The following is a 26,716-nucleotide window of genomic DNA, read 5'->3' on the forward strand; positions in this document are numbered from 1 at the left end:
AATTAAAATTTTAACAAATTTATTCCACATTTTACTTAATCCCTTTAACCAATAACTTCTACTTACACATTTTAAATTTGCTTTATCTAAAAACCACTTTGATCCAAATTTCTCTATATCCCTTAACTCTAAATCTCTCCAATAATTATCTTCACCTTTAAATATTTTTACCACTATCCGGATACCATACGCACAGTAATAATTAAATAATTTGGGGATTCCTAATCCACCTTCCTTTTGATTTTGATACCACATTTTTTTACATATTGCAATGTGTAAGATGATGTTGCTGCCCAAGTTCAACTTTTTATTCGAGATGCTACCACTAAATTTGACAGAGAAAGATATTGAAGGATATCAGAAAAAACTGGATAAATTTTGTAACGGTGGTAAAAGACCTAGATTAGTGAAATTAACATTTTAAATGTTGTTGTTTTTTTTGCATTTATATCCCGCCCTTCTCCGAAGATTCAGGGCGGCTTACACTATGTCAAGCAATAGTCTTCATCCATTTGTATACTATATACAAAGTCAACTTATTGCCCCCCAACAATCTGGGTCCTCATTTTACCTACCTTATAAAGGATGGAAGGCTGAGTCAACCTTGGGCTTGGTGGGACTTGAACCTGCAATATTGCAAGCAGTTGCTGTTAATAATAGGCTGCATTAGCTTGTTGCGCCACCAGAGGCGCAATGTGAACCAGGAATGTGAACCAGCAATGTGAACCAGGAAGGAACATAGATGTTGAGATATAAATTAGTGATTCATAACTCAACACCTAATATAATACTTGTAGTCCTCAGTGTGCAACCACATTTGAGACTGTTAACTTAACAGAAGCGTTGTGGTTACTAACTGAATTGCACCCAATTTTACAACTTTTTGACATGGCCATTAAGCAAATCACTGCAAGTATTAATTGAATCAAAAGGTTGTTAAGCAAATCTGGCTCCTTCATTGACTGTTCTGGGAAGCTGCCAAGGGAAAGTTGTAAACTCAGATCGCATGACCCCAGATGCTGCAACCATTGGAAATACATGCCGTTTGCCAAGTGCCGAAATTTTGATTATGGGACTGTGGCAATATTGTAGTGGTCATAAGTGTAAGAACTGGTTGTAAGTGACTTTTCGTAGTCATACTGTAATTTCGAACAGTTGTTAAACAAATGGTTGTAACTGGAGAACTACCCATAGGACGGTCTGAATGAGGGTGAACAGGCTCAGATTTAATCCCAATAAGACAGAGTGGCTATAGGTTCAGAAGTACTCTTATACCAGCGGTTCTCAACCTGTGGGTCGCGACCCCGTTGGGGGTCGAATGACAATTTGCCAGGGGTCACCTAAGACCATCGGAAATATGGGAAGTATACTTGCAAGTCGAAGAATCTCACTCCAATGGTTGACTCCACAAGCCAGCTGCAGGGTCTCAAATTGCTAGCCGAATTCGGTTTCAGGTGCGATGAATTAAAAAAGAGAGAAATCTTTGCTCTGATGTCTCCCTCTCAAGCCAATCACTCCCAATTGCTAGTCTAATCTGGCTTCAGGTGTGATAAATTTAATAGGGGAGGAGTCTCCGCTTTAATGCCTACGTCCTCAAGGCAATCAATCGCAAGCAGTTCAGATCGCTAACCAATACGGCTTCAGGCACAATAAATTCAAAAAAACAGTTTGCCGCTTTTTTCCCCTTCTGCAGCTGCTGAGGCGCACTGAGATCCTCAGGGATCGCCACATCGTGGGGAATTGTATTAAAGGGTTCGCAGCACTATAAAGGTTGAGAACCACTGTCTTATACCAAGAGTATTTCATCTTTGATTTTGAATATAGTACAGAATTGTTTCATAATTTGTTATGTAATTTGGATATCATATTGGATTCATAGTTTCTGCTTGAACAGCTGATGATAATTTTGGCTAGAAGACCTTTATGCAACTACATCTAATGTATCAGGAATGATCTTTAATGGATTACAAGGCTCTGCTCATAACAAACCCATACTTTAGTCACTTCTTCTCTCAACTATACACAGAAGAGTCAGCCAGTACTGAATGTAATACTTGAAGTAGTAATAGGAAACTCCATGTTTATTCATGTAAAAAAGCTCTACTTTGAAAATTCCACTGATTACCAGTTTCTTTTCAAATTCACACTGGTTGTTCACTCTTAAAATCTTATATGATTTAGATCTGGGTGTCCATGCGATTGCCTCAGGGGTGAAATCCAGCAGGCCCTGGAGAATTGGTAGCAGAAATTTTGAGCACTTCAGAGAACTGGTAGTGGAAATTTTGAGTAGTTTGGAGAACTGGCAAATACCACCTCTGGCTGGCCCCAGAGTGGGGTGGGAATGGAGATTTTGCAATACCCCCCCCCCAGGAGTGGGCTGGCAATGGAGATTTTGCAGTATTCCCCTGCCACACCTACCAAGCCACACCCACAGAACCAGTAGTAAAAAATTTGGATTTCACTGCTGGATTGCCTTCTGCCACATAAGATCAGGAAAATGGTCTGTCTCTGTCCCTTCTCTTAAGGAATATTTCAGGATTTTTTTTCAGAAAGCCTTTAAAACCAGAGAGCTTTGCAAATAGATTTGTTATTAAAGGAATTTCTGTTGTGGATTTTTGAATGTTGTTGTTCTTTGGGTGTTGGTTTGTTTTCATGTTGTATTGAATACAGTTACTAATATTTTTTCATGAATATAAGTTGCTCAGAGTTCTGCTTTGATTGGAATGACACATAAGTTTCAATATGTAATTATAATTGAATTAACCTTGAATGGCTATTATTAACAATATAAGGCATTTCAGCAGTGAATACAAACGAATTAAAACAACATAGCTGTAATGGATTTTGAGATTAACCTTGAGATAGAGAGAGGAGGAAGAGACACAGCCTAGACAATAGTCTGATAAACGAAATCTTTGTCCAGAATGAATGGGGATATAGAAGGTGCCTAAGTTGTCTGAAATGCAGGGAAGGGAGATGCACTTTCACACTTGAAAAATTCTATTAGTGTAACTACACAGTAAAGGTAGTGCTAATGCTTATGGTTCTGCCTTCCTGTATGGGCTACTTTGAATAGGTCAGTTATGCTTACACACCATGTTAGTCACATTATTAAGGGACCTAGTAATAACACTATCAACATTATTTGTATTACACCCATATTTGTGTGTTTGTATATCTGCAATATTTTTATTTATTTTTTTATTGAAAAAGTTTTACAAAAACAAAAACAATTTTTTTAACAATTATTTCTATCAATACATTATATAACCTCTTAATATGCAATTGACCTTGATCTCTAATTTGTTTTACCAAATTTTCCTCATTTTACATAATACCCGTTTTCTGGTCTATTCTCCATCTGGCTTGTAACTGTCCATACTGAAACCATGTATAATTTATCCCTTCTTCTCTTATTTTATTTAAAGATTTTAATTGTAATTTACCCTTTTCTACAATAAGAAGTTCCTTACAAGTAACCACCTCCAATTTTTGTTCTATATTTATATTCTCTATCATATGTCCAGGAATTGCCCATATTGGTATCTTGTAATCTAGTTTATATTGATATTTCTTCCACACCCTTATCAAAGCATTTCTAAGAATATGGCTTTTAAAAGTCTTGTCCACTTTCTTATCATATAGTAAATAGGCATGCCATCCATATAACAAATCATAACCTTCTATATTCAGAATTCTTTCCTCTGTTAAGTTAAATCAATCACTAATTAATGAGAGAACAACTGCTTCATTAATACAGTTTCAAATTAGGCATTTTTAAACCCCCTCTTTCACATATATCTTGCATTATTTTTAACTTTATTCTCGGTTTTTTACCCATCCAAACAAAATTACTAATCCCTTTTTGCCATTCCTGTAAATTTGCATCCTTTTTAAGTATTGGTATAATTTGAAACAAAAATAAAAACCTAGGCAAAACATTCATTTTTATTGCTGCTATTCTTCCCAGCAATGATAATTGTAACTTCTTCCAATTCTCCAATTCCTTCCGTACTTTCTGCCACAATACTTCATAATTATTTTTATATAATTTCACGTTTGAAGCTGTAATATATACTCCTAAATATTTAACCTTCTTTACTATTTCATATCCAGTTACTCTTTCTAATTCTTCTTTTTGTTGTGTATTCATATTTTTAGTTATCATCTTTGTCTTTTGTTGGTTCACTTTAAATCCAGATACCTTACCATACTGATCAATTATCTCCTTTAAATATAAAGCTGAATATATAGGTTGAGATAAAGTAACAACCAAGTCATCTGCAAACGCTCTTAACCATGTTGTTGTTGTCTTGTATCAGAAGAACAGATTTTTCTGGCTGCTACTGGAAATCCATCCAGTCTGAAAGTAATATCATCATAGATTAAGAAAATATTCTTTTTTTAAAAAAGTATTTTTCTAACATTCTAATATTCTTGGAAAATATGTGTTCTGTATGAAATTTCTACAGTTTGTTTAATTTATAAATAAAATTTAGCTTTCTAGATTATTTCTTAATCATTTTTAGAGATACTAGTTTATGTTATTCAAAGGTTGAAATGTACAGTCACCCAAGTAGTGTAGTCAGTACATGACATGTCAGATATGTCGAGAATAATTCTGAAAAGTTGATGATCAGTCATTACCAACTATCTATTTAATTGCATGTTACTTCTACTTTACAAATGCCATAAAGTATTACTAAGTAAATATTTCCTAGCCCAGTGACTTTATTGCGGAGTTTTTGTAAAGTACCTGCATTCACATTTTGTACATATAATGCAGATACAGGAGAATATTTGTAGCGTTGAAATGAGGGGTCCTTGGTGCTTTCTGAGCTTGGTTGTTTTCTTGCATATGTTTCATTATCCAAACTACCATAGTTAATATCATTGAGGACCTCTCACATACAGTATAGTAGTTGGAAATTGTTATTCCCATCTCAATTCACAAAAATATTAATTTTTGGTTTCACATTGCGTTTCTTCCTAAGAAAGTCAATCTTTCAATAAACGTTCGCATTATGGCATGTACTAACCTCTCAATTGCCAACTGCTCCTCCCATACACAACAGCTTAATAGGATGTATATTTCTGCTCACATTCTATGCTGTAAAGTTTAGCCTATTTCAAAACTGGATTCATACTAGCATTATTCCAAAATTGAAATGTACTCAAGTACTGTAGTCAGTACATCAAATGTCAGAAATAGACAAGAAATAGATAAGAAATATTGTGAAGGATAGTACCAAAATTATGAAGAAAAAAGATCCCATCATTGGGATCAAGATAGATGAAACCAGAATTTCCTTCCCTTGATTTTTTTGTGGGGGAGGGCAGTACATTGGAGTTTACATTACATGTCTTTCTCTTAATCCCACCTCAGAGTAGAAGTGCATATCAAATAGTTTGAATTAGCTGATCAGATATGATTTCTGGGGAACAAACAATGGGTGTTGACTGTCCCCGATCTTAAAGATTTTGGGCAAAGCGAAAAAGGCAGCCTTAAGATTAAGGCTAAGAGCTTCAAGGCTAAGTGGTATTGTAAGAGCCTCTGCAAACATCTTTGACTTAAACGAGTTACTAAAATGTTTGTTTAGGGTGCTTTTTATGTGTGCAATAAATATATTGACCTGAAAGAAAGATTAAGTCTTTAAGAATCTTGATGTGGCTTCACAAAAAAGTCAGTAATGGAAACAAGACCCCCTCTTCCCAAATATAAAATGAGGAATTATCGTAATTCACAAAATCTTGCTTTCTGGTATAGTACAGTTTTAAAACTTGTACTGTGTTTAGTGTTATGTTCCTAAGGAATTCAAACCCAGTCTTCTCTTGCTGTATATGGAAGAGAAGCAGCCCTAAGAATAAAGACATTCAAGAATCCAATGCATAACTCTGGTTTTATTTTTCATTTTTATTTTTCATTTTTTGCAGATTGAGTATTGTGGAAATATTTAGACTAGAGAAGATGAGCTAAAAGTGTTTCAACCATGTAGACAGATTTATAATGTCAGTTGTATAATGAAAGTGTTAAAAGCTTGCAAGAAATCAGACATCAGGAGCTGTAGTGGCTCCCACACTGCAAAAGGTAATATAAAAAGTTACCAAAAAATTGATATGAAATCTGCATAAAATAGCAAAACTGGGCAGGAAATTTGTGTTATATGCTTGATCCTTTTTGTTACAGGTACCATTACTGTAAGAGGAATGTTTTTAAAAGACAAAATAGCATCGGCTTGTACATTTTAGGCCTTATTTCTCATCCACTTTTTAAATAAAAAAGTGTTTAAATTAATTAATTGTCAATGTACTGCAATTTTAATGTTGTATTTCAATAATTACTGTTTGTGTATGCGTTTCAGAAACTGACATGGGAAGCGGTATGAAAATATACCGTATATACTCGAATATAAGCCGATCCGAGTATAAGCCGAGGTCCCCAATTTTACCCCAAAAAACTGGGGTAAACTGGGGACTCGAGTATAAGCCGAGGGTGGGAAATGAGGCAGCTACGGTGAAACCTCCTCCTCAGCCGAGAAGGCTGGCGGCTCCCCGCCCGCCCTCTCACTGCACCGCAGGGCTTCCAGCTAATGCAAAGCCCGCCAAGTTTGCGCCATCCGGTATAATGTGAAAAAGAAGAAAAAAAACTGAGTATAAGCCGTATATACTCGGTATAAGCCGTATATACTCGAGTATAAGCCGAGGGGACGTTTTTCAGCACAAAAAACGTGCTGAAAAACTCGGCTTATACTCGAGTATATACGGTAATAAAATAAAATATTTTAAAACTTAATCTAAAAAGGCAAATTTAGGTCTGCTTTCAGTATCAATTCTTTAATATCTATGTAGTTAGCAAAAATGCCTGTAAAACTTTTGAGAAGTGTTTGTATTGGTCTTAAGCTAGGTAATATCAAGAATTAAAATATATTTTTAGTCTATGTTTCAACACGAAGCTTTCTAGACAGGCAACAACAAGGTTTATTATGAAATGAAATCACAATAAATACCATCCATCAACAGCAAAATCTGAGTTAAAATATATAATCTGTTATACACATAAGCTAATATCTATATAGTTTTATACAGATAAGCTAATATCTGTATAATTTTAACTTTATCTTAACATGTCTATGGGGATTCTCAGTTTTTCTTATCATAGTGAAAAATGGAATAGGCTTTTCAGGATGTTTTTAAAAACCAATAAATTTACACCCAGGGAGGGCTGTAAAATGTAGAAACAGTAGCCCCAGGTAAGTAGTTATATTACTCCTGGTGAAATATAACCCTAATATAGAGAGCCTGATAGAACACTAACTGCAATTATTTTAATGTGGGTTTTGTCTTAAGTCCTAAGAAGTAGAGAATCTGATTTACTATTTTTCTTGTAAACTTATATTCAAGTAGCAATGTGGCTCAAAAGTCTGTATTCTAATAGAATAGTATTATCAAGTGCTAAGGAAATCAGGAGATCTAGGCAGTTCAGATTGGTATAAAGACAAGCTTAACTTCTCTGCAAGTACCTGAAGTACTAATGATCAAAGCAATTTGGGGGTAGATAAGGAATATACTGTGGAATGGCCTTAGATCTCTTGTGAAGGCGACTTATGATGCATTTGACCTTTCCCCTAGGCTCAGCCTGATCATCTCCTATAACCGTGATGGCAAACCTATGGCACGCGTGTCACACGTGGTACGCATAGCCATATCAGTGGGCATGCCAGCTTAGCTCCAGCGTGCATGTGGATGCCAGCCAGCTGATTTTCAGGCCTTCTGGGCCCACTAGAAGTAGGGAAACAGGCTGTTTCCTGCCTCCGGAGGGCCTGGGAGGAGTGGGGAAGGCCTGTTTTTCTTTCTCACCTGGCTCCAGGTCCTCTCTATGCATCTAGGGAGGGTGAAAGTCTTCCCCAGGCCATCTGGAGGCCCAAAACAGCTCTAGAGACTTCTAGAGATGCTCTGGAGGCTGGGGACAGCAAAAAACGTCACTTCCTGTCCAACCAGAAGTTGGTAAATAGGCCATTTCAGGCCTCCGGAGGGCCTCCAAGGGAGTGGGGAAGGCTGTTTTCAACCTCCCCAGATGCTTAGAGAGGATCTGAAACCAGGTGAGAAAGAAAAACGGGCCTAATGGGCCATCACGTGCCAGGAGTGGGGGGGTGGGTGTTTGCGTGCGCATAAAATTATGGGTGTGGGCACGCGTGCGCACAAACCTTTCCCCTCTCCCTCCTCCTGGCACACGATGACAAAAAGGTTAGCCATCACTGTCCTATAACTATAGACTAAGAGAACTTGAAATATAGTATGGAATACTGATTCTGCACCCTGCAGTGTATTTTAATTTAATTTTTTCAACTTACAATGCTGCATTTCCTAGAATCAATAAATATTTTCATTATTAGCAACTTGATTAGTATGAGGAACAAAATAATCAATATATACTGTATATTTCAGCAGATTTCAAGTATCTTGAACGTAAGAGATTCTACATAGTTTTCTGACGAGCTGTCTAAAGTTATATGTAAGAAATCTTAGCCTGACTTAGCATATCTTGGGCCAGTTCCTAATTCTCCAGATACATCACATGCATCATCTTTTAGGAAATAGGAGTTGTAGTACAAAAATTCTGAAACATTAGATTTGGGGAAACTGGTTTAGGGTAATATCAATAAATTGGTATGTAGCTGATCTCCAGCCAATATCTGGAGAATTAGTAGAAACCCCCCCCCAAATAGGGGTAATTTATCTGACATTATCTGCAGCTGGCAAAATTTGTTATGAAAAGTGCGGGGAGATGATGGCTTGGTATTTAATTTTCACTGTGGATGAAACAGCAGTATTGCATTTTGGCATTAAAATGTTTATTAAATAGCAGATTTTATGAATACTGATATGTAATGTCATATCAACTGGAGAATCAATGTCTTTCAAGATCTTTTTTAGGAAAACATTGTTTCAAAATGAAAATTTACATTATTATCTTTACCTTTTTTATAGAACATGACTGAAAAATTAAAGGATTGCTTGGGAGAAATGGTAACAATCAAGACAGAACCATGTTCTCCATGCCAGGAAGAAGAATACGGACAATTTGGGTAAGAGCCTTTAAATTTCTAACCTGCAGTATCAAGATAGGAATCCTGTGCAAATAAGGGGGATACGTGCATTGTGAGGTCACAGTGTAAATCTTGGCCTTTCATATTTGTGTCCCAGCTTCAGTCATAAGTAGTTCCCAACACTGGACATAAGAATGTAAATCACATCATGACATTTATTTGTTGGATTTTTATATACCACTTCTATTTTTTGTTCATTCAAGGCAAAATACACATAATGCTTCTACTTTCCACCAAAATAGCAACCCTGTCCTTTAAAGCATTTTGGAAAGTATGTTCAAGCTGTTTAAGATATTAACATTTATTATAAGCTTGATCTGAAAACATCTTTTCTGCTATATCCCCAGTGGCTTGGTCAGCATCTGATCCTCAAGCTATTTTCTTCTTCCCAACCTGATATAGCAACTTTGGTGAAGGGGAATAATATATCTTCTTGTACAGAGAAAGAATAGAGCACCTGTTCATAGCAGACTGAGTGGAAAATGGGACTGGGACAAATACCTCTTTGTATTTCTGAGAAAGAGGGATTCAGCATAGGGCAGAGTTGAGAAGAAGGCCTGATGTTGAATGGTTGATGGCTTGGTTCATAGTTCAGTAGTAAATCATGGTGTTTGGTGAAGGCTGTCTATTGTTAAATGACTATAATAAATATGGCAACAAAGCCGCCTTCTGAGATAGTCTTTTTCCCTTTCCTTTATTGTCTCCATATATTCACACTATGAAAAATTGCCCACCCATGGCGTAAGGAATTAAAATAGCAAGTCAAAATAATATTTGTAGGACAATAGGCAAACATGTTTACTGGTGTTGAGATATTTTTGCTACTTAAGGAGCAAAAGGGAAGCAGAGGACATAAGCCATTTGAAAATAGTTGAATGTACTGAAGTTTTGGCACCAAGTCTACAAATTTCCTTCAGAAATGACCTCAGGAAAATTTATAGACCTGGTGCCAGGACTTCAGTACATCTAATTGATTTGATAGTTTGCTCAAGAGAAGTTCCAAGAAGTGAGAATTCAAAAATATTTTGAAATAGGTAGTGTTTAAATTGACATAAGAATTAGAAACCAAGAAGCAGGAAATTAATTTTAGTCTTGAGTTAAAACAACATTTTTTTCTTTTAGCGACCCTGTAATCCCTTGCATCAGGGTGTAGTCAGGGTGACTGAATGGAGCTGAATGTTTACTGGCTGGATGCTCTTCCTGTTGCCTAAACATAGGATTAAATGCACAGTTTCCAGATTGTGAAGCGAGAGCTCCACCTCTAGGCCACCAGCTGCTCTAAAACAACAAAATATACTTGTTCTAATTTCTTTTTCTTCATTTTATATAATAGAATATCACATATGTTCTCTTGTTTTGTCAGCTCTCAAAAGTTTGACTCTCACTCTATGGATGTGGAGCCTAAAAAGCTAAAAGGAAAGCAGGAGTTGGTTATGTCCAAAAGTTTTCAGCAGGTGGATTTCTGGTGTAAGTATCAAATTGGTGATCTAACCATTCTAATACTAAACCTTTAAAATAGAAAATAAAGCAAATAGAAAGCTCACGGTTGCTATCTTAACAACAATAGTAAAACTAAGGTAGGGTTATGCAACATTTGGTCTATATTGGTCCTCTTAGGATTCCACAATTGTTTTCTTCCCACAATTAAATCTTATTTTTCTCCATAAAAGTGGGAACAGCAGCCAGGAATGGGTTAACTATGTCTAAAATCCAATAGGACTGAGTCTGCCAAGTGTTAATCACTTCCTCTTCCTCTTGCTTCTCAGCTTTCAGACTCGGTCGGATTGGGACAGACATGTTTTTCTGAGCTGTTTCATTTCAGCCTGCTGGATGAGCCTTCCTCTTCCAGCGTGAAGGGCAATCCAGCCTGATACTGCTGGGGGCTGCTCCGCAGTGAATATCATCTCATAAGGCTCCCAGCCTGCTGGTTGAGCCTTTCTCCTCCAGCGTGAAGGGCGCTCCAACCCGACCCCACTGAAGGCCGCTCGGTGGCGTGGTGATTGCAGGTGACTTTATCTTTCTGATCAGTCCCTCCGTACCTCCAGCGTGAACGGCAGTCAGCTGGAACCAGCTGAAGGCCACTCTGCGGCAACACAGCTGCGTTCGGCAGGGCATCTGACTGGTGCTCCCGGGTTAAGTCCTGATCGCCTGACCCTTGGAGCTGGGGGTTGGAGGCTTCCATCCCACCGGGCAGTGAGAGCCCAAAGCCAATTCTCCACGGCGTTTATCAGCTCAATGGGGCACGGATTCCCTGTATCGTTACAGCAACAGTAAGACCACTCCAATGTGGTAGCTGCCACCAACAGTCCTTTGGGGCCAGGAACCACATGGTCTGGCCCCTTGGTAGGGATTTCTCCCCTTTCCTGGACCTGACAGGGAAGCTATGGAGTGGAGTATTCAGTCTCATTCACTCATTGCTCCAAGTGGTTTTTTAGCCCTGATTCTAAGCCTGAATTTTCCTGGTTGGCTTCTTCTCCCCTGCCCGTGCAGCTTTAGAGGCCTAGTCATCCAGACTTCTGTCACTATCCAAGATGGCCACCACTCCATCCAAATGGCCTGGCAAACGGGCCTATCCAGCTTCAGCCATGGATTCCCAGGAACAAGCAGTACCCTTGGGTTTTAGGAATCTCACTCAGAACAAGACAGTCCATCCTTCTTTGGCCAAACCTCCCAGACAGGCCTCTAAGGCCTCGGAGAAGGAGACTAGAAAGTAGCAAAGGGCTATTGAGAAGGCCATAGAAAGGGCCAACAAGGAGGCAGATAGGAAGAGTTGGGGCCACCAGAAGGTTGACCAGTCTCCTCAACCAGTTTCACCTCAGGAGGAGCCACCTGCCCCCCCACCTCAATTAACCGCTCCAGATGATGAAGCCCAGCAAAGGCCAGGCACAAGCAATCTCCTGTTTGGGCCTATCCCAGACCCAGAGCCTGTGGCTTCTTACGGGGCACAGTTAGGGAGACACAGGCCTTCTATGGCCAAGGCTACTTTTATGCCCACGGCATAATCAATGAGATCAACACGATCAGCAGGAGGACCCTCAGTTGCCAGCTGGTATGGCTGTCCAGATTTCAGATGCCCAGTCATGGGTGATTATCCCAGATCCCAAGACTACCATCACAGATGTTGAGGGAGGTGGGCCTTTTTCAGGACCTTGATTATTCCTCTGCATCCCCCAGTCAGGGTTCCCTGGCTGGAGAGGACATTCTGAGGGACCCAGGGACCCGGATCTGTCGGATGATGACCTGGTTCCAGACCAATCCTGTTGTGACCCAGGTTCCTGGACTCGGACTCCTGGACTCGGATAATTCAGAAAGTGAGGGAGAAGACCTGGCAAGGCCTGCTTCTCCTGGGCCCTCTCCCTCCCTGGCACCCACCCAAAGGGAGGAGGACGGGCTGGCAAGGTCTGATTCTCCCGGGCCTTCTTCTGATTTAGCAACGGCCCAAGAACGATTTTGGCTTGATGCAAGACTGCGCAGACGTGACCGGCACGCGCAGCAGAGGAGGCGTTGGGACAAAGCCAAAGAATGATGAGTCATGCAGTGACATCTACTGTTGTGACCCAGGTTCCTGGACCCGGACTCCTGGACTCGGATGATTCAGAAAGTGAGGGAGAAGACCTGGCAAGCCCTGTTTCTCTTGAGCCCTTTCCCTCCCTGGCACCCACTCAAAGGGAGGAAGAGGGGCCGGCAAGACCTGATTCCCTGGAGCCTTCTTCTGATTTGGCAACGCCCCAAGAACAGTTTTGGAGTGATGCAAGACTGCGCAGATGTGATCGGCGTGCGCAGCAGCGGAAGAGTTGAGGGAAAGCCAAGTCATAATTGTCATGCAGTGACATCTGCAGAGACTATAAATAGGAGGCGGGACTTCCTGGTTTTTTGTCTTGGACAAAGCAATGAATTGGCGCGGGCTAACTGTCTCAATGGAGGGAAGAATATATTCGTGAGTAATTCTGGCCTTATCTATAATTTCCTCGTTATCTCCAGAAACTTGGCAGGCCCGTGGGTAGACGTGGCCAGGACATATATCTATGTAAATAAAAGGAGAAAAGAAGGCCTCTGACTGACTCTTTGCTGGGAGTATTGGGGGGAGGGAAACAGAACATTTTGTCCAAGACCTGACTAAAACATCTTTCACCAAAGATGGACCAGCAGCAGGTACAGCAGCAGTTAGAGCAGCTACAAGCGGCTAATCAACAGCTCCAGCAGCAAGTGGCTCACTTGGCAGGCCAACTTGCTGCCAGGAATGTGCCTGCAGCCCCCCCCCATCCTCCCACTCCTCCTCCTCGTCGCAAGTGCCCGATAACCGTGCCAGATAAGTTTTCTGGGCAGCCTGAGATGTTCCCGACTTTCTTGGGACAGTGCCAGCTCTACATGGCTATGAGGCCAGAGGATTTCCCAGACGACCGGGCTAAGGTGGCCTTCGTGATTAACCTTCTTTCCGGCTCGGATGCTCGATGGGCCAACGCCCCTCTTGCTCCAGGACAGCCCCCTGCTGGCGGACCAACAGCGTTTTTGGCAGCACCTGCGCACCATGTACGAGGACCCCGTTCGAATGCTGACGGCAACCAGGCGCCTTAAGGAACTCCGTCAAGGGAAACGCCCCCTGCAGGAGTACATCGCCGAATTTCGTCTTTTGTGCCAGGACTCTGACTGGAATGATGCAGCGCTGGTGGACGCGTTCCAGGAGGGACTCTCAGAGGAATTGCAAGACGAGCTGGCCTGGGTGGAGGTGCCGCAGACCCTCGACAACTTGGTGCCCCTTTGTCTCCGCCTCGATGCCCGTCTGCAACGGCGACCGTCCCGTCGCACCCCCCGGGACCCGCCGTCGACATCTGCACCCCCACTTCCTGCACCACCAGCATCCCGGGTCGCCCCACGTTTTATAACCGCTGCGGAAGAGCTCATGAAGTTGGGAGCGGCCAGATCTCGCCTGACAGCCCAGGAGCGGAACCGGAGGCGCCAAGGGGGATTGTGCCTGTACTGCGGGGAGCCCGGCCACTTCGCTGCTTCTTGCCCCAGAAAGCGAAGTGGGGCACGCACGCCGGTCCCCGAATCACAGCGTGACCAATCGGGAAACGGAGCAGGCCCGACCTCGGGGAAACCCTAGGTCGGGCACGTACTAAGCCCACTGGACGTTGCGGAAGTAGACTCTGGGCCCCCTCGGCATCTGAAGGACACATGGATATGGTTGGGGAACCAGTTGGACGGGCTCCAGGCGCATGCACTGGTGGACTCAGGGCCACAACAAACTTTATGGACCAGGCCTTTGTGACCCAGTTTGCGGTCCCGTGGTTCCGTGGACCCTCCGATGCGGTAGAGACAATTGATGGGCGAGAACTGGTGTCCGGCCCCATTAAATTTGCCACCCAACCTTTGCGCCTGGCTATTGGGGACCATGAGGAGGCGATCCAGTTTTATGTCACGGCGGACCTTCATTTTCCTTGGTCCTTGGGTTGGCCTGGCCGGACCCACGATCCTCAGGTGGCCTGGTCGCGAACGCCATCTCTTTCCCGAGTCTGCAATGCGTCGATCACATCCGCCACACCTGTGCCAGCCAGAACGTCCCCACCGCTGCCATCACCTTGCCTCCTGAGCTGACGGACTTCGCCGACGTGTTCAGCGAGAAGGAGGCGGACCGACTACCCCCGCATCGGCCCTACGATTGCCCAGTGGACCTTCTGCCCAACGCACCACTGCCTGTGGGACGCCTGTATTCCATGTCGGAGCCCGAGTTGGCCGCCCTCAGGGACTTCCTGGACAAAAACCTGGCCCGAGGGTTCATCCGGCCTTCAAAGTCCCCTCTCTCGGCCCCGGTCCTCTTCGTGAAGAAGAAGACAGGGGACTTGCGCCTGTGCTGTGATTACCGCCGGCTAAACGCCATTACGGTGCGGAATCGCTACCCCCTGCCGCTCATCCCGGAGCTGCTGGAGAGGTTGCGGGAGGCCACGATCTTCACCAAGCTCGATCTCCAGGGGGCCTACAACCTGGTGCGGATGCGAGAAGGAGACGAATGGAAGACGGCATTCGGCACCCGATACGGACACTACGAATACACTGTCATGCCATTTGGGTTGACCAACGCTCCCGCCGTTTTCCAGCACTTCATGAACGACGTGTTCCGAGACATGTTGGATCGGTTCGTGGTTATCTACCTGGACGACATCCTGATTTACTCCCGGTCCAGGGAAAGCCACCTTCGACACGTCGGTCTGGTTCTGCAACGCTATGGAGCAACAACTCAATGCGGCTGGAGAAATGCGTCTTCTTCCGGACTTCCATAGAATTCCTCGGGCATATCATCTCGCCCGAGGGCATAGCCATGGACCCATGCAAAGTAGAAGCTCTGTGTAGCTGGGAAGCCCCTCGTCGGGTGAAGGATGTTCAGCGCCTGCTGGGCTTCGCCAACTACTACCGGACCTTCATCCCGGGCTTTGCCACACTGACGGCTCCACTTACCCAGCTCCTCAGGAAGAAGGTTGCGTTCCGGTGGGGTCCCCCGCAACAAGAAGCATTCACCGCCCTCAAGAAAGCCTTCGTCACGGAACCCGTCCTGAGGCATCCCGACCCGCTCCGGCCTTTTGTGGTGGAAACGGACGCGTCCAATGTGGCTCTGGGAGCGGTGCTGCTACAGGCTCCGACGAATGGCGGCACACTTTTTCCCTGCGCTTACTACTCCCGGAAACTCAATCCTTCCGAGCGCAACTACACCATCTGGGAAAAAGAGTTGCTGGCTATCAAGGCTGCATTCGAGGCTTGGCGACACCATCTGGAGGGGGCCCAACATCAGGTGGAGGTCCGAACGGACCATCGGAATCTCGAGCACCTCACCACAGCTCGGAAGTTGAACCAGCGGCAGATCCGGTGGTCGTTGTTTTTTGCCCGGTTCAACTTCCGCGTGACCTACATTCCCAGCGGTCACAACCGGAGGGCGGATGCCCTGTCCCGCAAGCCAGAGTACCTCTGCGCCAAAGACCCCCTTCCTCCACGGACAGTGCTGCCGGCAGAAGCCTTGGCCGCAGCACGGGAACCAGTGGACTTGCGGGCCCAGGTGCGAGAGGCGCAGCGCCAGGACGCCTGGTCGCAGCAAAGGAGAGCGGAGGTGGGCCCCACGTCTCCTTGGACCTTGGAGGAGGACTTACTCAAGTTTCGGGGGCGATTATATGTGCCCACAGGACCACTCCGAGCCCTCGTCATGACCCAGTGCCACGACAACCCTGCAGCAGGACATTTTGGGTTCTTCAAGACCCTCCACCTGGTGACACGGACCTTTTGGTGGCCCCGAGTGCGGCATGATGTACATGCCTACGTGACATCCTGCGTACCGTGCCGGCAAGCCAAGGCCGCCACGGGGGCCCCTCCCGGGCTCCTCCAGCCCTTGCCGACACCCGACAGACCCTGGGGGGCGATCTCCATGGACTTCCTGACGGACCTGCCGCTGTCCTCTGGGTTCACCACGGTGCTGGTGGTGGTGGACATGCTCACCAAGATGGCACACTTCATTCCATGCCACGGACTGCCCACAGCCGCAAAAACAGCCCGTCTCTTTCTGCAGCACATCTTCCGCCTCCATGGTCTACTGGACAGGGTGGTTTCGGACCGTGGAGTTCAGTTCACAGCTCGCTTCTGGAAGAGCCTGATGGCCGCGTTGGAGGTGCAGGTGTGTCTGTCATCATCGCACCATCCGGAGACCGACGGGGGAACAGAGAAGGTCATCAGTATCCTGGAACAGTATCTCCGTTGCTTCATCAACCAGCAACAGGACAACTGGGCCGATTACCTGTCCCTGGCGGAGTTTGCTTTTAACAACTCTCAGCACACCTCTACTCAGATGACCCCGTTCTTTGCCAATGTGGGGTACCATCCGCGGCTCTTCCCTCTGGCACCACCGGATTCTCCTGTTCCCGAAACGCAGACCTTCCTGACGGAATTGCATGCGGTCCAACAGTTGGTACGTCAGCAGCTGGATCGGGCAAAGGAGGACTACAAACAATCCACTGACCGTTCCCGACGGGCAACGCCCCGCTGGCAGTTGGAGACCGGGTGTGGCTCTCCACCAAACACCTCCCGTCCGACCGCCCGGTAAAGAAGTTGGACCACCGATTCATCGGCCCGTTCCCTGTCGAGGCAGTCATCAACCCGGTAGCCTACCGACTGACCCTGCCACGATCCATGCGGATCCACCCCGTCTTTCACCGGTCCCTTCTGGTTCCTGAGGCCACACCGAGTCCCCTTCGGTGCCCAACAGCACCCATCACTGTCGCCGAGGACGGGTCGGAGGAATACGAAGTCCATAGCGTACGAGACTCCCGCTGGCTGAAGGGTCGTTTCCAATATTTGATCGCGTGGAAGGGATACGGGACTGATTTTTCCTGGGTAGATGCCTCCGACGTTCATGCCCCTGACCTGGTGCAGGCCTTCCATGAGCAGAACCCAGCCCGACCGCATCCCGATCGTCAGCCCCGGGGGAAGGGCCCTGCGGTGAGGGATAGTGTTGTGACCCAGGTTCCTGGACCCGGACTCCTGGACTCGGATGATTCAGAAAGTGAGGGAGAAGACCTGGCAAGCCCTGTTTCTCTTGAGCCCTTTCCCTCCCTGGCACCCACTCAAAGGGAGGAGGAGGGGCCGGCAAGACCTGATTCCCTGGAGCCTTCTTCTGATTTGGCAACGCCCCAAGAACAGTTTTGGAGTGATGCAAGACTGCGCAGATGTGATCGGCGTGCGCAGCAGCGGAAGAGTTGGGGGAAAGCCAAGTCATAATTGTCATGCAGTGACATCTGCAGAGACTATAAATAGGAGGCGGGACTTCCTGGTTTTTTGTCTTGGACAAAGCAATGAATTGGCGCGGGCTAACTGTCTCAATGGAGGGAAGAATATATTCGTGAGTAATTCTGGCCTTATCTATAATTTCCTCGTTATCTCCAGAAACTTGGCAGGCCCGTGGGTAGACGTGGCCAGGACATATATCTATGTAAATAAATTAGAAAAGAAGGCCTTTGACTGACTCTTTGTTGGGAGTATTGGGGGAGGGAAACAGAACAAATCCTCCTCTGTTGGTCTCTTCTGATCCCAACTGTTCAGGTCCTTACTCCATAAGACCAAGACCCTTCAATGGGTGGGGTTGAACCATCAGTTCCTCTCTTTTCAGAACCAACCGTTGAAACGGAGGAGGTGCCTGCACCTAGGTTGTTTACAGACGTGGTGCAATGACAATGGTCTGCACCACTCTCCGGTCCTGACCTTTTAATAATCTGGACAGGCGTCTGTACAATTTGGGCTCTGATTTCTCTAAGATCCTACAGGTGTCCACCATGGATTCTCTGGTGGTGGCCCTGTCCACCCCTCCTGTTTTAATGGGGCCCCCTGAGGAATTCCTCTGCCCTGAGGATAAGAGGGAGCAATTGCTGGTTAAGGCTCATCAGTCAGCAGCTTGGGCCATCAAGACCTCCTCCGCTGCGTCGTTTTTTAACAGGGCCTCCCTGCTATGGTTGAAGCAGTTACAGGACCGTTTGCCACCTACTGATACAAGGTCACAGCAGGACTTAAACAAGATTGTGGCTGCCCTAGAATTCTCAATGCCACTTTAAACACCTCTAGGTTTGTGGCCAAATCCATCGGATCCACAATATCATCCTGCCGCTTACTCTGGCTCCACCATTGGCACGCTGATGCAAAAAACAAGTGGCAGGAGGCATCTGCCCCATATTCGGAGGGGGGCACTGTTTGGTGCTTCCTGGACCCCCTTTTGGTGGAATCCAGGGACAAGCGTAAAATCTTGTCCTGCAGGTCAGAGGCCAGACCTTCCCCCTATTTTCATCTCTTTCAGGGCTCAGATATTGGCTTTATGCCACAGAGGTCACAACAGTCCTTTCCCCCTAGACAGGGCAGGCCCCAGGATAGACAGGCCAGGGACATAGGGGCCCTCCCAAGAGCCCTTTTGTGGTGGGAGGGTTGCCCCTTTCGATGCTTCTGCTGACTGCACATCCAGCCCTCCCATTGGAGGCCAACTGGCGCTGTTTGCCGGCCAATGGAAGGTTACCATCATGGACGCTTGGGTCAGGGAAACGGCCTCTCCCTGGAATTCCTCTCCACACACAGACACACATCCGAGTCTCTTCATCCTTTGTCCCCCGTCAAGAAACCGGGCAAAACAGATCCTTGTGGAATTGGCCATAAAACATCTTATCAACATTCAAGCAGTACAGCCGGTTCCATGGGAGCAGCACAGACAGGGGTTTTATTCCCGCTTGTTTGTGATTCAGAAATCCTCAGGGGAATGGAGGGCAATTCTGGACCTCAAGTCTTTGAACTGCCACATTATTTACAGGCGGTTCAAGATGCAGTCTCTCCATACCATCTTGGAGAGTGTCAGGGAGGGCAACTTCCTCACGTCAGTGGACCTGATGAAAGCATACCTCCACATCCCTATACTCCCAGCCCATAGGAAGTTTCTCCACTTCTGCCATGCGGGGAACCATTTCAATATTGTGCCCTGCCATTCGGTCTCTCTTCCTCCACCAGAGTATTTACCAAATTGATGGCTGCTCTAGTGGCCCACCTCCGGACACTGCCGATAAGGATTTAATTCTACTTAGACAATCTCCTTATCCAGTCCTGTTCAAAGTCTCTGACAAGGGTGGAACTGGCTACCACCCTTCAGGTATTATGAGGCTTCTCCATCAACAGGGCCAAGAGGTCAACTTGTTCCAACAACTCGCATCCAGCACCTAGGGATGATCATCGATACGATCAAGAGCAAGTCTGTCTTTCCCAGGAGCATCTTTCCAGCCTACACGACCTGGCAAGGAAGGTCAGAGCGGGACGTCCTGTTCCGCTGCTTCTGCTTTCCCAGCTCCTGGGGAAGATAGTTTCCTGTATAGGCATTGTGCCCTGGGTATGCCTCCACTGTAAGGCTCTGCAGTGGTTTCTTCTCCCGTATCAGAGGATGCACCAAAGTACTTCTTCGTCAAGGGTCTGGGTGCCCCCAGAGGGTCTCCCACACCATGATGAGGGGTTGAGAACTAGGGGAACCTCATCGTTTAGTCCTGACTGAGAGCTCACCTCGAATTGCACATGGGCCAGGGTCGGTGGACTCCAGAGGACCTGACCCATAACTTCAATTGGTTAGAGCTCTGGCCGATTCACCTGGCCCTCTGGACATTTCAGGACATGGGACATTCTGATTTTGACAGACAATGTGGCTGCAAAGGCCGACATCAACTGCTTGGAGGGACCCATTCTCGGCACTTCATGCAGGAGGCCGTTCATTTGGGCATCTAGGTGGAGACACATCTGCGGTCCATTCGGGCCTCTCACATATCAAGGGTGGCAAACGGGCAGGTGGACTAGCTCAGCAGAGCTCTAATTGTGGCACCTGCACCCAGTCCTGTTCTAGGAACTGACAGACCACTTTGCTGTCCCAACAGTCAACCTATTTGCCACCCAAAACAATTGCCAGATACCAAGGTTTTTTGCCATATTCCCAACTCCAGGGGCAGACGCCTGTGGCCCCCAGGACTGCTTTACGCCTTCCCCCCTCTCAGTCTGGTCCCCAAGGTCATTGGGAAGATGCTGAAGGAGGCGGTAGAACTTCTGCTGCTGGCCCCTCATTGGCCCAGGCAGACCTGGTGGCCTGGCCCTGGAGGATCCCTCCAGCCAGGATATTGCTCATACAGGGGGCGCTCGTCCACCCGGACCATCAGTGGTTCCAGCTGACCACCTGGCACTTGAACGGTTTTTGCTGAGGATAAACAAGCTGTCCTCCAGGATCATCGACACCATCCAGCCTCACAAAGGGATTCCACCAACCACATCTACATGCTACCTGGCGGACTTTCATCAGTTGGTGCTCCAAGAAGGACCTGGTCCCCATGGAGGTGTCCATGGCAAACATCTTGGAATTCCCATTCACACAGGTCTTTACCACCCTTATCCGGGGCCCTTTCAAACCCTTGAAGGAGGCCAGCCTCCAGTTTCTCTCATATAAGGTGGCTTTTTTGGTGGCTGCCACATCAGCCCACTGCACTTCTGAGTTAGTGGCCCTCTCAATTCCATTTGTGTATTCCATTCTGAGAGTGTTGATCCTCCGCCTGGAGCCCACTTTTATCCCAAAGGTTAATACACGTTACACAGGTCTCAGGAATTGGTTTTACCCAATTTCTGTCCAGACCAGTCCATCGACTGGAACATCTGGAGGGCCCTCTGTTTATATATAAAGAGGACCTCCTCCCTCAGGACAACGTGTCCTTCCAACCTGCCACCCTGGGTCACAGGGTTACGCCCTTCACACTCGGGTGCTGGATTCGGACTTGTATTGCTAAGGCCTATGAAGCCCAGGTCTTGCCCACCCCCAGGCACATCACTGCCCACATGACCAGGAGTGCGGCCACCTCGGCCGCATGGGCTATGCAAGCGTCCTTGGATGAGATCTGTGCTGCCACCTTTATCCGCCCTTATAAGCTGGACCTGTATGCCTTGGTGGAGGCAGCCTTTGGCCGCTGGGTACTTCAGTGGGTTCATACTGAGTAGGGGATGCCGGGCTGTTCGACTCCCTCCCATTAGGACAGACTGCTTTGGTATGTCCCATTCCTGCCTGCTGGTCCCACTTTTATGGAGAAGGGGTGTTGGTCCTACCTGAATGCCCTTTCTTGTCATAGTGGGACCAGCAGCCAGCCCGTCCCTGGTGCCTCATGGAGCCGGTGGCTGTTGGGTGGTGATGGAGCAGGCGGTCTTCCCTTTTCCTATGGTGCTTTCCCTTTTCCTGGGGTGGGGCACCTTGTCATTACAGCTCAGCACGTCGGTCTGCCGCATTGTCCTTGTCAGAAAGCTGGGAAGCAAGAGGAAGAGGACATTTCTTCAGTAATGTTGTAATTTAACAGTCACTAAATGAACTGTTGCAAGTAGAGGACTACCTGTATATGAAGTCCAATAGAGATGTGCAAAATGTTTGGTACAGCTGTTTTAGACTTGTCCGTGCTTAAAATGAAACTTATATATATTTGGGGTATTTGCATCCATGTCTAGAACTGGGAAATAGCCAAGAGCATAAAAAAGTAGAGGTAAGCAATCCATTGCCCTGGAAGATTAGCAGCAGCTGAGGGGAAGGAGAGAAGATGCTAGAAACTTGTGGAATGTTCTGTGCTGAGAATACTGAGGGAAGGAAGGAGCAGACAGGATGATAACACACCATAATTTTCTTCCTGGTTCCCCAGATTTTATTTACTCTACAGCCTTGAACAAACAACACATTCTATATTTTCTTCTGCCTGGCCTGAAATGATTTTGCAGAATCTACAGAATGCAGTGGTTTTGTCCAGCATTTGAAACAAAACATTTCCCCCATTTTGTGCCACAGAATGATACTGTAAGCTTAAAGCATACAGTAAACAATTTTTTCTTGAAAGAAAACATTTTCATTTTTGTTTTATGATCTGTAAGTTGTCTCACATTCTATTTCTGGTTTCGGCAACATCTATAAAATTTCCCAGATGGGAAACTTTTAAGTGTATGCTAACTGCTTGCTCTCTTTTCTTGCCATTGAGTTCTGAGCAGGATCATATTAACACTTTTAGTAATTATTTTGTAATGAGAATTGACATACTAGCGTTTTTTTAAGCAAATGTTCATGTGATTCTTTTACTGAAACAGAAAGAAGTAGGGAATCTTTATCTCACTTGGGCGAGAATTGGGATTCCAATTCAGAAAGCATTAAATGTATCTCTTCAAGTTTATGCCCAAATTTACATTTAAACAAAGCTTGGCAAAACAAAACTTCTGAGACAATGTGCAATGAAAATTACATTGATTCTTCTTCAGTATTGCTTTGAACTCTTGTTTCGGTTCAAAAAGTTATAATCTATGTCACTGTTCTTATATAATTCCCACAGTGCTGATCTTGTCAAAATTGCTATCTCTTCATTTACATATATGTGTTATCTCCAATTATATATTGACAACCTTATGAGGTTGCAATAGAATAATAGAAAATGAGCAGTTAAGAGCCATCATACTTTTATCCAATTGTAGTTTGGTAAAGCTGCTTTTTGCATTTCCATAAAGGAGATTTTTAAAAATCAAGCCTTGGAGCTATTGAAAAACTTCAGGAAATTATGAAAGGAATACAGTACTAATGCATTAATTGCAAACCTTGGCCTGATACTTAATTATGAAAAAGAGCTACTTCATACACAAGAACAATCATTTACATGTTATGATGTGAATGTGAACTATTAGGACTAATTCACATGTGTTTCCATCTTTTTAAAAAAATATTCATTGGGCCAGGAATAATCTCTGGTTCAAAGAGTTACACAGCAACTGTAGTACATATTTTCCTGCCTTCACGCATACTATACTATTTCCTTAGTATTGGCTGTGTGGAGTAAGGGTGATGTATACAAGGGAACACAAACATAGTAGATGTGTTTGCTTGCTACAGTTCGTGTTTTGCTTGCCTACAGTATGTGTTTACATACTGTAAACAGCTTGCATACATACAAACAGCTTGCTATAGTTGTTTGCTTTTGCTTCTAGGAGTAAAGGTTGGATTAAATGATTTTTGATTATTTTAGGCAAGATTTTGTGAATTATACCTTCATTCAGGAAGCAAACATTTGCTTTCTTATTGCAAATGTTTGCAATATTGAATGAGCTGAAATCCTTATTGAATGCATAACTTATGACTCAGAGAGATGTAGCTTTATTGCTGGGAATTGCTTTTTAATTAAGAAAAAAGGCCCTTAGATATTTTTGGTAATTTGTTTACAATATTGGTGGAAGTTGTAGCTCATCAGCAAGTTTTATTTAAAAATTAAAATTAAATTCAAAAAACTTACTGGCATCCTTAGCAAGATTAGGAGGGCTAGACTCATTCTTGTTATTTCCTCTTTCTATAGTTTGTGAGTCGTGCCAGGAGTACTTTGTAGATGAATGTCCAAATCATGGCCCACCAATGTTTGTGTCTGATGCTCCAGTACCCATTGGCATCCCTGAACGAGCTGTGCTCACTATCCCTCCTGGTATGGAAGTGATCAAAGAGCCAAATGGGGAACGAGATGTGCGCTGCGTAAATGACGTTATCCCCAAAGGTCGCATCTTTGGACCATATGAAGGGAAGCTGTCTAGTCAGGACAAGTCAGCAGGATTTTTCTCTTGGCTGGTGAGTATTCTCAGCTGGGTGATTCTATAAGGAATCAGTGAGATTAACATCTGGATATATTTGCCTACAATTTAACTTTAAGAAGAATATGTCTAATTAAGAAGCTCCTCATAGAACTAATCTTTAGGCAAAGATTAAAGTGTAAAGAACAAAGTAAAACTGGGAAGTCAGGAGTCAGGTTTTCATACAAGAAAACATTGTTCTGCAGACTGCAAAACCCAACTGTCTTCCAGATGAATTTTTTTTGGTCAGCTCCAAGAAATAAATAGGAATTGTTGTTTTAAGAATGAAAAATTAAACAATTATATTTATTCATTTAATTATCTTATACTGCATGATCCTAAGTTCATTGTAAATTTATGGGTTTTTTTCAGATCATTGATAAGAACAACCACTATAAATCCATAGATGGAACAGATGAGACTACATCAAACTGGATGAGGTGAGTTTGTTTCCTATATATAATTTGCCTGTTGTTTTTATTTGCATCTGTAAAAATAAAGAATACACTTTCCTATTTTCAGTTTTTGGAAATGAATTACGTACGATTTGATTTTTAATTTCATTGATAACTTTTCTTTCAAATATTCGGATTATCCTCTTTTGTACAAAAAAGCAGTGTTTTATGGTGGACAAAAAGACAGCTTGGTCATTACAGTGATTTAGCAGTGAATTCTGTAGTTTGCTTATGTTTACCTTTTATGTGTATTAAAATAACTTCAAAAGGATTTGCTAGTGGATCAGAACAGAAATGGGGGGAAAAAACTGTTGTAGGAAACTTGCTTGATCCTTTTTCTTAGGGTTATTGTCTATTTTATCTTCGATTTTAATGGCACAGTGGGACAAGTAGAGATGTACCATATCTGCATCCACAAATTTCAGTTTGATAACTCTCCTATTACTTCTCATTGATTTTCACAAAAACTTCTAACTATTCCTACTTTACATAAAGTATTTCACAACTTTGCTCATGAAGAACAGGACAGATTGATCAGTAATATACTACTGTTGTTTTATTCCCTAAATCAGTCTCGGTATATGCCTAATCGTTGTGGTTGGATCAGTGTGTACATTTGTGCTATAGATTATTTCAAATGGTAGATGGCTCATGGCAAAATACTTTGAAGATATTGTACTAAAGTAATGACCTTTTAAATAATTTAACGATATGGATAAAAATTATGGTATCTTTCAGACTGTTTTTGAATGATTATGATGTATTATTTTTGATTGCTTTTGGGGGAAGTTAGGAATTGATGATTGTAGGGGTATAATTAAGTTGGGACGAAAATTTTTTAGCATATGTTTGTTTTATTTTTAACTATACCTTGTGCTCGTTCCGGGAAGTCGGGGAGGGGTTGAAGGGAGGGGAGGGGGAAAGGGGAAAAATTTTGTAAAACTTTTTGAATTAAAAAAAAAAAAATTATGGTATCTGTATTGCAAGAGTTGGGGAAATTTGATTTATAACTTCCAGCTATCCCTACTAGGAAGGCATACTATATATCAGAAATGTATCAATTCATTCCTTGAACATATATTATACAGATGAAGTGGCACATTAGTACCAAATATTAGATGAACACTGGTTATTTTTAAACCAGTCAAAACATTTCTTCTATATAGAAATTTACAATATTATTTTGATTTATTTCAAAGGAAATCATATTGAACTTAATGTGATTTGTAAGCATGCCTGCATATAATTGGAGTGCAAATATAATTAAAGGTGGAATAAAGAAGAAACTAAGTAGTCAATCAAAAGTATTTATCAAATTAAAAAAATAACAAATTAAGGCAAACCTCTATATATCCATATTGATATTAGAGTTTACTTGTGAGATGTGTTATTGTATATTGCAACTAGTTGGACTTACACTATACTGTAGTGTAGCATTGTTCATGCCAGTTTTTTCTTCTCCCTCCTTTTATTTTTCTTTTCAGATAAAATCAGGGTTCTGTAGCTATTAATAATAATTAATCTTCGTTGACTTAGTGGCCATTTTTAAATATCTTTCCACAATAGGCTGGCATAGCATTGTTTCTTATTTTCTAAAAATGCTTGTGTCACATCATTAAAAATAGGAAACTTGATAGGGAAAGGAAGATACTGTATTTGTAAACTGCCATGTTAGCTAGGAAAATATGCTGCCATGTTAGCTAGGGAAATATGCTACTAGTAAAGAGAAATATGGGCTATCTTCTCTCATTCAAATACGATAACCAGTTTATGGTTATTGAGGATGTTGACAGGAATATAAACCTAGAAGGGTACCAGTTCTTTTAAAATATTGCCTGGATTTGAAACTGTAATGCTAGAACAGCTTCTTTTATGGTTTATGCTGCCTCAAAGTGGTCAAAGTATTCAAAAGCATAGATTTCTTTCCTTTCTTACATTTTATTTTGCTAAATTAAAATTTGAAATATTTTGTACATTTTGAGCTTCACGGTCTCTTTGGCT

At 43.9% G+C, this 26,716-nt stretch overlaps 1 protein-coding gene across 4 annotated transcripts in view; it reads left to right on the forward strand.

The window, feature by feature from the left end:
* PRDM11 (PR/SET domain 11) overlaps positions 1 to 26,716 on the forward strand; it is a 78,802-nt gene that overhangs the window by 11,859 nt on the left and 40,227 nt on the right. For 3 of the 4 annotated variants that reach the window (XM_058161714.1, XM_058161713.1, XM_058161716.1), the window contains exons 2-5: positions 8,989 to 9,086; positions 10,471 to 10,574; positions 23,996 to 24,258; positions 24,633 to 24,700. In XM_058161714.1, the coding sequence (XP_058017697.1) occupies positions 8,992 to 9,086; positions 10,471 to 10,574; positions 23,996 to 24,258; positions 24,633 to 24,700 (530 nt within the window). In that variant the 5' untranslated portion in view covers positions 8,989 to 8,991. Of the gene's footprint in view, positions 1 to 8,988; positions 9,087 to 10,470; positions 10,575 to 23,995; positions 24,259 to 24,632; positions 24,701 to 26,716 lie in introns of those variants that run through there. The other variant, XM_058161715.1, reaches the window with a different exon arrangement.

This window comes from Ahaetulla prasina, chromosome 1, assembly GCF_028640845.1.
Source record: "Ahaetulla prasina isolate Xishuangbanna chromosome 1, ASM2864084v1, whole genome shotgun sequence".
Lineage (NCBI taxonomy): Eukaryota > Metazoa > Chordata > Lepidosauria > Squamata > Colubridae > Ahaetulla > Ahaetulla prasina.